Raw genomic sequence first — 12,862 nt, forward strand, 5'->3', positions numbered from 1 at the left:
AAGAATTGATGCTTTTGAACTGTGGTGTTGGAGAAGACTCTTGAGAGTCCCTTGGACTGCAAGCAGATCAAACCAGTCAATCCTAAAGGAAATCAGTCCTGAATATTCATTGGAAGGACTGATGCTAAAGCTAAAGCTCCAATACTTTGGCCACCTGATGCGAAGAACAGACTCATTAGAAAAGACCCTGATGCTGGGAAAGATTGGGGGCAGGAGGAGAAGGGGACAACAGAGGACGAGATGGTTGGATGGCATCACCGACTCAATGGACATGAGTAAACTCATGAGTCTACTCATGAGACATGAGTTTACTCATTTGAGTAAACTCCAGGAGTTGGCGATGGACAGGGAGGCCTGGCATGCTGCAGTCCACGGTGTCGCAAAGAGTCGGACACGACTGAGCGACTGAACTGAACTGAAAAATATATATAAATTTTTTAAAAGAAATCATGCTACTTAATAGAAAAAAATGTTACTTATAAATGCTCCTAAAAAAGTAGTATGGAACTGGGATACCTGATACAGTACTATATTATAAATTTCTGAATGATGAAAATTATCTCCTGAATTCTTTTCATATGGTACCACTCATGCAGCATAATTCTGACTGGGGTGAAAATGTAGGCTTAAATTGGCTGTAAAATGCAGTTTCAAGTCTGTTTCATGCTTAACAGCAATAGCAATTCTCAATGCTTTAAAGTTTCCTGTTTGTTATGACTAGATTTTAAAAGATCTGATTTTTTCTGGAAATATATAAAACATTACTTAAAAATTAGAAAAATACAGCAAATTATCATGCATAAACCTACCACTCAGCACCATCAGTATTACCATGATGTCTTTTTTTTGTTGCCACACCATGTGGCATGTGGGATCTTGGTTCCCTAACCAGGAATCAAACTGCACCCTCTACATGGGAGCATGGAGTCTTAACCACTGCACCACCAGGGAAGTCCCTCTTTCTAACCACTTTATACATAATTTTTCCCATAATATTTTAAAATGATTGAGAATACATCATAGTACAATTTTGTAATCTATTTAACCCATATAATACTATGATATTTTCTCAGATTATGAAGGATTTTTTACATACATCATATAGATGGCTTAGCAGTCATTATAGATTTCTTTGATTTTCCTACAAAAGCTATGACATTGTAAATAAAGAAAATCCTGTGAGAATTCCCATAGGAATTTAATGGGATCTTAAATGTTTGATAGGATTCAAAAGTGAAGGTCTCTCTGTAGGAAGTTATTTTTATAGGGTTTGATAATGAACCAAATTTCTTTAATATAAAGCTATTGAGATTTTCTATCTTTTCTGTAGAAAAAAATACTGTAAGCTGTGTTTTTCAAAAGCTTGTCCATTTCGTCTAAATTGATTGTCAATTTACAGGCCTAATATCCTCCTTTTATTCTTTTAATGGCTGAGATCAGTAGTGACATCCTCTTTGTTATCCTATGTTGGTAATTTCTGTGTTACCCCTTCCTTGTTCTGCAGAAGCTTGTTGATTTTATTATTTTAAACAAATAACTTTTAGCTCAATTAACTTTCTTTATTGTTTAGTCTACTTTTACATTTCATTGATTTTGACTCTATTGGCCCTTGGTCCTCCCTTCTACTTACTTTGGGCTTCATTTTCTTTCTTGTTTATTAAAGTGGAAATGGATCCTTGACTCTTACCTCTTTTTTCACATAAGTATTAATATTTAAAATGATAAATTTCCCCATAAGCCCTGATTAACCTATACCCACAAATTTTGATACACTGTAATATTTATTTAGGTCAAAATATTTTCTAATTTCCCTTAGGATTTCTTGTTTGGCCCCTGAGCTTAAAACTCAACAATAAACAACCCAATTTAAAAATGGGTTAAACCAAAGATGATACAAAGATGGCAAATAAGCATATGAAAAGATGCTCCACATTATGTGTCATCAAGGAAATGCAAATTAAAAAGAGATACTGCTACACACCTATTAGAATGGACAAAATCCAGAACACTGACAACACTAAATTCTGGCAATGATATGGATCAACAGGAATTCTCATTTACTGTTGGGGGAATACAAAATGATACAGCCATTTTGGAAGATAGTTTGTCAGTTTCTTGCAAAACTAAACATACATTTTTACAAGGAGCAATCATGCTCCTTGATCTACCTAAAGGAGCTGAAAACTTACATTACACAAAAATCTACAAAAATATGCTTTATTCTTAATTGCCAATACTTGGAAGCAATCAAAATATCCTTCAGTAAGAAAATGCAGAAATAAACTATCATACATCCACACAATGCAATATTATTCAGCACTGAAAAGAAATGACTATCAAGCTATGAAAATACATAAAAGAAACTCAAAAGCATATTACTAAATGAAAGAAGAGGCTACATAATATAGGATATTCAAACAATATGACATTCTGGAAAAGGCAAAAAATCTATGGAAATGGTAAAAAGATCAGTTACTGCCAGGAAACAGGTTGGGGGAGAGGAAGGGATGAATGGGTAGAGGAGATGATTTGGGAGGCAGTGAACAGTGAAATGAGCACTGAAGAATTGATGCTTTTGAACTGTGGTGTTGGAGAAGACTCTTGAGAGTCCCTTGGACTGCAAGGAGATCCAACCAGTCCACCCTAAAGGAAATCAGTCCTGAATATTCACTGGAAGGACGGATGCTGAAGCTGAAACTCCAATACTTTGGCTAGGTGATGCAAAGAACTGACTCATTTGAAAAGACCCTGATGCTGGGAAAGATTGAAGGCGGGAGAAGGGGATGACAGAGGATGAGATGGTTGGATAGTATCACCGACTCAATGGATATGAGTTTGAGTAAACTCTGGAAACTGGTGATGGACAAGGAGGCCTGGCATGCTATAGTCCATGGGGTCACAAAGAGTTGGACACAACTGGTTGACTGAACTGAACAGTGAAATGACTCTGTGATACTATAACGGTAGATACATATCAATATACATTTGTCCAAACCCATAGAACTTACACCACCAAGTTGAACCAATTAAACTATGACTTTGAGTAATAATGATGTGTCAGTGGAGGTGCATCGTTTGAACAATATATACCAATGAGGTATGGTAGGGGATGCCAACAGTGGGGGGTGTTATGCATGTATAGAGGAAGACAGGTATATGGGTAACTTCTGTACCTCCTGCTCAGTTTTGCCGCAGGACTTAACTCTATTCTAAAAACTGAAATCTATTTTTTAAAGGCATTCTTTCTTTTATATATACGCATGTATTTTACCATTTGTAGTTACTCCTTCCTGTAGATCTAAGTTCCCAACAGGTATCATTTCTCTTCAGTTTCAAGCATCTGCCTTAGCATTTTTAGCAGCACATACCTGCTGGTGATAATTTGCTTAGCTTTTCTTGAAAATATCTTTACTTCAACTTTATTTTTAAAAGGTACTTTCACTGGATGAAAAAACTCTGTGTTAGCAGAGGTTTTTTCCCCTTTTCTGAGCACATTAAAGATGTTCCATTGTCTTCTGGCCTCCACTGTCAGTGAGTTAATTATTCTTATCATTAGTTCCCCTGTAAGAAATGTAATCTTTGGTCTTGTTGCTTTCAAGATTTTCTTGTCTTTGGCAAACTGACTAAGCTATGTCTACATGTAGTTTTCTTTGTATTTATCTGTTAAGGGTTGTTGACCTTTCTGTATATGTACATCAATGTTGGGTTTTTCTGGGGTTGTTTTTTTTACCAAATTTGGAAAGCTCTGGCAGGTATGTCTTCTAAGATTGCAACACAGCTTTAATTCTGAGACTGTCCTACCTACAGAATGTTCATACCTAACCATCTGAATCAGGAACCATAATCAAAATCCCTTTGAAATAAAGCACAAAACTAGAAATCAATTATAAGAAAAGAGGAGAAAAAATGATTTCATGGATACTAAACGACATGCTACTACAAAAAGGTGGGGGGGGTAAGTGAGAAAATCAAAACAATTAAAAAATACCTTGAGACAAATGACAATGAAAACACAACTATACAAAAATCTATGGGATGCAGCAAAAGTAGTTCTTAGAGGAAAGTTCATAGCAATACAGGTCTTCCTTAAAAAAACAAGAAAAAGCTCAAATAAACAACCTAACCTACCACCTAAAATAATTAGAAAAAGAACAAACAAAACCTAAAGTCAGCAGAATGAAGGAAATAAAATATAAATTTATCAGAGAGGAAATAAAATAGAGATTTAAAAAAACAATTGAAAAAAAAAATCAGTAAAACCAAGAGCTGATTCTTTGAAAGGGCAAACAAAACTGACAAATCTTTAGCCAGGCTCACCAAAAAGAAAGACAGAACTCAAATTTTTGAAAAATTAGAAATATAAAAGAGAAATCTCAACTAATACCACAAAATACAAAAACCCCTAAGAGAATACTATGAACAATTATACGCCAACAAATTTGACACTCAGAAGAAATGGGCAAATTTCTAGAAACATACAAAACATAGAGCCCACCAAAATTGAATCAAGAAGAAATAGGTAATTCAGGGAATTTCTGGGCAGTCCAGTGGTTAGAACTTGGTGCTTTCACTGCTGAGGGTCAGGATTCAATCCCTAGTCAGGGAACTAAGATCCCATAAGCCCACATGGTGTGGTCAAATTAATAAATGAAATGAAATATGGCACAGATGAACCTATCTACAAAAACCAGACTCACAGACAAACAGAATAGACTTGTGGTTGCCAGGGCGATCAGGGAAGGCAGAGGGATGGACTGGAAGGCTGGGGTTAGTAAATGCAAACTATTACATTTAGAATGGATAAACAACAAGATCCTACTGTATATATAGCACAGGGAACAATATCCAATTTCCTGGGATAATGGAAACGAATACAAAAAAGAATGTATATGTGCATATAACTGAGTCACTTTGCTATATAGCAGAAATTAGCACAACATTGTAATCAACTATACTTCAAAAAACAAAAAAAAACCTATAACACCAATCTGAAAAAAAAAATGTGCTGAATAAATGAACCAATGAATTCCTAAGGAGTCTGTTATTCATTTGAATTTTTTTGCCCAATTCTTAAGAGTATAAAAATGATGTTTTTTTAAAAAAATTCAACTAGCTGAGGTAGAAAGGTAGCTAACTGCTTCTGTTGATTTAAAGTCTTCTTTTTTCCCTATAGTTTTTATTTACGTATTATTTTTTGGTGTGCTGGGTCTTCGTTGCTGCGTGGGCTTTCCTCTAGCTGCAGCGCTCAGGCTTCTCTCACTGTGGTGGCTTCTCCTGTTGTGGAGCGTGGGCTCTAGGGCACTTGGGCTTCAGTAGTTGCAGTTCCCTGGCTCTAAGCACAGGCTCAAGAGTTGTGGCACGAAGGCTTAGCTGCTCCATGGCATGTGGGATCTTCCCTGACCAGGGATCAAACCCACATCTCCTGCAGTGGCAGGTGAATCCTTTACCACTTAGCCACCAGGGAAGCCCTAATGTCTTCTTAAATAGTATAATCACATGGTTTAAAACTCAGTATACAAAGGGTTATAAGTGAAAAGGCTACTTCTCACTTTTGTTTTCCAGTTATCCAGTGCTTCTCCCCATGAGCAACCAGTTTCTTGTGCGAGAATGCACTACAGACAAGTATTTCCAGTACCAGTCAAGTTTCCATTTTGACAGTCTCACCTGACAAACACTACCTTCCCCCTTAATTACTGTGGCAGGCAGGTAAGAGACCTACCGCCATCTCTTTGAAAGCTCCCCTACCAGTCTTCTGCCAAACTTTTCTCAAAGAAGTAAAAGAACACACTTAGATTTTTACCTCAGTTTGTAACTAAAATTTCTCTTCTACTTTGTCCAATTTCTGTTCAACAATGTAAGAACACTCAAGCGGATTTTCTTAGATAGCCAAAATTCATTTCACATTTTAAAAATCTATGAACTTTTAAGCTATCCATAAGTTTCTTCTCTAGTCTTTAAAAGTGTTTTCTTATAGAAAATTGCCAAATTTGTTTTTGGAAGCAGGTTTTTGTTTTTGCTGTCATTATCTTATTGTTAAAGGACAGTCTGAAAAAGACAATTTTACCTTAACACAAGCTTCTTTCATATTGTATTTTTTACCTTCTTCAGAGGCTGCATTAATGTTTTCATGCCACAAGGGTGCACTAAAGCCACTTTATTATTAACACATAACAAAATCAATGTTCATCTTTGGTATATACATTCTTTCTGCTCCCTGAAAGATTTCCCAAGTTTCATCTTTCATATTTAGACTGTGATCAATAACAAACCTAATGTCATCAAAATAAGTATCAATGGTAATGGTAATTCTACTTTATCTTATAGATTAGATTTTTAAAATCCTATTCAGTATCTACTACTTTATACAGTTTTTTCATGTAGGATTAGCATTAGAACTCACAAAACAGATTATATAAAATCACATTATAGTCACACAATATACATTTATAAATGGCATTTCTGAATGTAGTAGCAAATAATAGTAATAATAATGGCTATAATTTACTAGCATCTAATAGGCAGCATCCCTGTATAGACATTTTATGTCACTATCTCCATTCTTCACAGTAACCTGCAATACAAGTTCCTACTGTTTTATAACTGAGGAACCTGAAGCTCAGAAGTGCTAGGCAACTCCTCCAAGGCCACCTAAAAACTAAGTGGTAGAACTGGCGTTTGAAGCTGGGTCCACATGGCTCCAGGACCCAAGTTCTCAGTAGTACACCATGTTGCGATGAAGAATACCATAAGAAAATGCTTTCATCTTACCCATAGTCATCTATCAGGTGAGAGCCAAGTACCACCACGTCAAGTTCAAAGAACTCAGGTTCCATTTTAATGCCAAACATGATGGGGGCAAGTTTAGAATAATCAGCACGGTTGCAAGTAGCAACACAAACCCGAAGCTTCCGGTTATTCTCTTTCTTCTCCATGATTTGTTTTCTTTTTGAGAGGTTCTGAAAATAGAGTTCCTGAAGTTGCAAAAATAAAAATTAATATCCTGTGATAAACCATAATGGAAGAGAATATGAAAAGAACATATGTATGTATAACTGAATCACTTTGCTGTACAACAGTAATTAACATATTGTTCAACTGTACTTCAATAATAAGACATTACAGAGACAAAAAGTTTATTTATAATCAGAATGATAGATCCAAGATATAAACATAAAATTTTGCAGTCTTAAATCTTTAACCATCATTAAGTATAGTGATAAAGGGAGGGACTTTTAAACCTGAACCATTCCTTCAAAAGAATACCCAATGGCAGCCCCCAAAGTGTGTTTCATGACCAGAATCTATCATCCGAATGTAGAAAAGTTGGGAAGAATGTTTAGATATTTTGAAAGACAAGTAGTCCCCAGCATTGCAGATGTGCATAGTTCTGCTATCAATCCAGTCTTTGTTAAGTGCTCCCAGTCCAGATGATCCATTAACAAATGATGTAGCGGAGCAGTGGAAGACCAACGAAGCCCAAGCCATAGAAACAGCTGAAGCATGGACTAGGCTGTATGCCACAGATAATATTTAAATCCATTGATCATCAAGTATGCATCACTTCCACTGTTCTGCCAAGACTTCTTCCTTTTTTGTTTGCATTTAATGGACACAGTCTTAGAAATACTACAGAATAAAAGCCCAGACACTGCCAGTCCTTTGCTGATTTGCACATTAGCAAATCTATGTCTTGTCCTCATTCACTGTTGTAAATTAACATGAGCAGAGGCTAGAAGTATCATCTGGATTGTGGTGAAACGTTTAAAAGCAATAGCCTCTTTCTGCTTTTATTCATTTTCCCCATCATGGTTTAAGTATAAAGCTCCTGGAGAAGGAAATGGCAACCCACTCTAGCATTCCTGCCTGGAAGTCCCACGGACAGAGGAGCCTGGTGGACTACAGTCCACGGGGTAGGAAGAGTCAAACACAACTTGGTGACTGAACCACCACCACTGTGAATGAAGGTAGTTGTCAGGATTAGTTGCAGGGTGTGACTGTTTCTCTCTCTCTCTTTTTTTTTTTTGGTGAGGGAAAGATAGTTTTGTTTTAATTTTATGGGCTCCTTTCCCCCCTTTTATGGTAATCTAATTGCACTGGTTAAAAGCAACTAATCAGTTCTTTAGAATATGGTCTGTAATCAAGTCTAACTTTATTTAGATGCTATAGCTGGACAAGCTTGATTGAACCAAAATGGGAACATTAAACAAACTCACTAATAACACTGTGGCTTAGCTGTCAAGTGTAGAATTCTCCCTTTAAGCAAAAGCTTGTGACCATTTTGTATGGTTTGTCTGGAAAGAGTAACAAATCATCTCTCATTTAAAAGGCAAGCAAACATCAGCTCTTTATTATTAATTAAAAATCACTTGCCATTCCTCACAATCAATCCCAACATACCAGACTAAAGCAAAAGTTTGGTTGGGAGCCACTGATTTAGTTCAACTTCCCCACTTGCAGAAAGAGAAAGACAAGCCTTGGGGGAGGAAATTACTTCCCCAAGATTCAAGAGCACATCCTATAACAAATGAGTTACTCACTCTCATACTACACACAAAGCACTGTGATTAGTGCTGAGGAAAAGATGAGTAAGACGAAACAAAACCCCCTATCTTCAAGGCCTCATTCACATCCCTAGCCATTGCCTACAAAGTTGACAACTCCAAATGCCTACCAGCTATCTCCTTCCCCATAGGCACCTCAAAGTCACTGTCCCAGATGGAACTCCTTTTCTTTTCCAAACCTGTTCCTCCTTCCTTATTCTCTAACTCCGTTATGAAATCCCATTCATCCAAATGCCTTGACATGCTAGTCTTCTCTGTTCCTCACCCAGTACTTCCTCAGCCCTGTCAATTCTACCTTATGAATATCTTTCAAATCTATCTCCTCTCCATCCCCACCCACCAGGACATCTCCTAGTCCAATACCTGACCTCGGGTCAGAACAATTCTAATAGCTGTCAAAGTGGATTGTTGTTTAGTCTAAGTTGTGTCCGACTCTTTTGTGACCCCATGGACTGTAGTCTGCCAGGCTCCTCTGCCCCTGGGATTCTCCAGGCAAGAATACTGGAGTGGGTTGCCATGTCCTCCTTCAGGGCATCTTCCAGACCCAGGGAATCAAACCCGTGTCTCTCCTGTCTCCTGCATTGGCAGGCGAGTTCTTTACCACTAGGGCCATCTGGGAAGCCCCTCAAAGTGGATTACCTGTCTCTGGTCTTGCCCTGACTCCCACAAACTTTCAGGGTGATCTCTCCAAGTTTGTAAACCTGATTACATTGCTAAACATATATCACCTATGGATAAATTCCAAATTGCAGATCTGGACCTAGTCCACTCTTCCAACCATTATAATTACCCTTACTCTGAGCCAAAGCCATGCTGAAGTGCATGTAGTTCAACCAGTGGGTCTTCATATTTCTGTGCCTTTTTAGATGCACGTTCCTCTGCCTAAAACTTCCTTTCCCTCTTGCCTGGATTCTTCCGCAACCTTTAAAATCAGTCTGAGCATCACCTCTTCTGGAAAGCCTTCACATAAACCTCAATTCCTCCCTGCTCCACCCCTTTTCATCACTGCCTCCCTCTGAGCACTGTGGCCTACCATACACATATATTGTTGTTGTTTAGTTGCTAAGTCATGTGCAACTCTTTGTGACCACATGGACTATAGCCCTCCAGGCTCCTCTGTCCATGGGATTTCCCCTGCAAGAATATTGGAGTGGGCTGCCATTTCCTTTTCCAGGCAATCACCTCAACCCAGGGATCAAACCCGAGACTCCTGCTTGGCAGGTGGATTCTTTACCACTGAGCCACCTACTACTGCTCAACTCCTCTGCCCCCCTATCCCCCACCATCCTGTACTCTCAGTTCAAAAAGTAAAAACCAGGGACAAGGTGTAAGAGTTATGTTTCATGGAGTTTTTAAAACTTCCTTATATCAATGTAAAGTTTAACTTCATGGACTAATCTCAATGCTTAGGTCTCAGGAAGTGTATCAACATTTAGAATTTGTGATCAGGAATCCAGAGAAGCTTGAGTAAGGGTGCCAATAAAAGGGGAGCTGCCTTTTCAATCAAGGTAGACCCAAACTCAGTGGAAATACTGCCAGTAACCTTCTGCTGTTGATACCTCATCTCTCTTATGCTGGAACTTCTATAATCACACAAACTGCCCATCATTAGGCCCACTCAGAATTTATAATCTCCAGTAAGAACTAATTCCACCCAATGGAAAGCATTTATAAGATAGTGTAATGAACATTCTGTCAAGAGAGTTGTATTTGTAAGGTCTAAGCACTAGCTATGGCTCAGAAGGTAAAGAATCTGCCTACAATGAAGGAGACCAGGCTTCAATGCCTGAGCAGGGAAGATCCTCTGGAGAAGGGAATGGCTACCCACTCCAGTTTTCTTGCCTGAAGAATCCCATGGACAGAGGAGCCTGGTGGGCTACAGTTCATGGGGTCACAAAGAGTCAGACACAACTGAGCGACTAACACTTTCACATTTTCTTTTCCCACAAGCACTACCTAACCAAAGAGACAAAGATATTTTTCCAAAACCAGCTGGCCTAAGTGTTCTTGTACGTAAATCTTCTTCCACTCATTAAATTTGAGCTGAATAAATTGCTGATGATATTTAATTTGCTAGATGAGGCAAAGCAAATGGATTTTTTTACCAACCAAATGGTTGGTAAATCTGTATTTATTTTAGAATAGTAAACTTTCTATCTGGCAATTCTAAAATGCTTAGTGCTTATCAGATAATTCAAAGGTTATTCTACCAAAAGTGAAAGTAGCCATATTACACAAACTATGAAAAAAATACAATAATGTTACTAAGACCAAAAGTTTTTTAAAGAAAAAAGCTAAATCTTTTTTTTTTTTTGAAGTGTAATAATGGTAAAAATCCTTTTTTTAAGGGGAGAATTATTTTTAAAAAATAATTTTAATTTAACTAACTTTTGATTAGATAGTACATTCACACAGTTTAAAACTGAAAAGGCACAAGAGGCTCTAAAAGTCTTCTCATCTGTGTCCTCAGACGTAGAGTTCTCCCTGGGTGCTTAGAGTTGCTAGTTACTTATCCATCCTCCTACAGATAAACTATATATACAAAAAATACACATATATTTCTTCACATATATAAATACAAATATATTTTATAAATATACAGAGAGTGTATTAGGCAATTAGCAATATATTCTACAAATTGTTGTCACATACCTTGCTTTTTAATTGTTCTTAATTACATTTCTGAATCAAGTGGTAAAATGGGAAACTTTAAAGACATTGTTGTTGTAGTTTTTTAGTCACTAAGTCATGTCCAACTCTTTGGTGACTCCTATGGACTGTAGCCGCCAGGCTCCTCTGTCCACAGGATTTCCCAGGCAAGAACACTGGAGTGGGTTGCCATTTCCTTCTCCAAGGAATCTTCCTGACCCAGGGATCAAAGTCACATCTCCTGTATCGGCAAAGGGATTCTTTAACCACTGAGCCACCAGGGAAGCCCTTAAAGGCATTCAGTCCAGTTCAATTCAGTTGCTCAGTCGTGTCCAACTCTTTGCCACCCCATGAACCGCAGCACGCCAAGCCTCCCTGTCCACCACCAACTCCCGGAGTTCACCCAAACTCACGTCCATCGAGTCGGTGATGCCATCCAGCCATCTCATCCTCTGTCATCCCCTTCTCCTCCTGCCCCCAACCCCTCCCAGCATCAGAGTCTTTTCCAATGAGTCAACTCTTCACATCAGGTGGCCAAAGTATTGGAATTTCAGCTTTATCATCGGTCCTTCCAAAGAACACCCAGGACTGATCTCCTTTAGAATGGACTGGTTGAATCTCCTTGCAGTCCAAGGGACTCTCAACAGTCTTCTCCAACACCACAATTCAAAAGCATCAATTCTTCGGTGCTCAGCTTTCTTCACAGTCCAACTCTCACATCCATACATGACTACTGGAAAAACCATAGCCTTGACTAGACGGACCTTTGTTGGCAAAGCAATGTCTCTGCTTTTGAATATGCTATCTAGGTTGGTCATAACTTTCCTTCCAAGGAGTAAGCATCTTTTAATTTCATGGCTGCAATTACCATCTGCAGTGATTTTGGAGCCCCAAAAAATAAAGTCTGACACTGTTTCCACTGTTTCCTCATCTATTTCCCATGAAGTGATGGGACCAGATGCCATGATCTTAGTTTTCTGAATGTTGAGCTTTAAGCCTACTTTTTCAGTCTCTTCTTTCACTTTGATCAAGAGGCTATTTAGTTCCCCTTTACTTTCTGCCATAAAGGTGGTGTCATATGTATATCTGAGGTTATTGATATTTCTCCCATCAATCTTGATTCCAGCTTGTGCTTCTTCCAGCCCAGCGTTTCTCGTGATGTACTCTGCATAAGTTAAATAAGCAGGGTGACAATATACAGCCTTGACATACTCCTTTTCCTATTTGGACCCAGTCTGTTGTTCCATGTCCAATTCTAACTGTTGCTTCCTGACCTGCATATAGGTTTCTCAAGAGGCAGATCAGAGAGATAAAATCTAAAAGTGCAAGTCTGGGCTTCCCTGTGGCTCAATCATAAAGGATCTGCCTGATCATGCAGGAGATGAGTGTTTGATCCCTGGTCTGGGAAGATCCCACATGCTGCAGAGCAACTAAGCCTATGGACCACAACTGTGGAACCTGTGCTCTAGAACCTGGGAACTGCAACTACGGAGCCCACATGCCACAAACACTGAAGCCCACATCCCACAGGGCCAGTGCTCCACAAGAAGAGAAGCCACCACAATGAGAAGCCTGCACACCCCAAGTGGACAGTAGCCCCCACTCTCCACACCTAGAGAAAAGCCTGCACAGCAATGGAGATCCAGCACAGC

At 38.6% G+C, this 12,862-nt stretch overlaps 1 protein-coding gene across 2 annotated transcripts in view; it reads right to left on the reverse strand.

Moving 5' to 3' along the window:
• GNE (glucosamine (UDP-N-acetyl)-2-epimerase/N-acetylmannosamine kinase) overlaps positions 1-12,862 on the reverse strand; it is a 60,242-nt gene that overhangs the window by 27,488 nt on the left and 19,892 nt on the right. For both annotated transcript variants that reach the window (XM_027549652.1, XM_027549653.1), the window contains exon 2: positions 6,769-6,971. In XM_027549652.1, the coding sequence (XP_027405453.1) occupies positions 6,769-6,971 (203 nt within the window). The remainder of the gene's footprint in view (positions 1-6,768; positions 6,972-12,862) is intronic.

This window comes from Bos indicus x Bos taurus, chromosome 8 (assembly GCF_003369695.1).
Source record: "Bos indicus x Bos taurus breed Angus x Brahman F1 hybrid chromosome 8, Bos_hybrid_MaternalHap_v2.0, whole genome shotgun sequence".
Taxonomy (NCBI): Eukaryota; Metazoa; Chordata; class Mammalia; order Artiodactyla; family Bovidae; genus Bos; species Bos indicus x Bos taurus.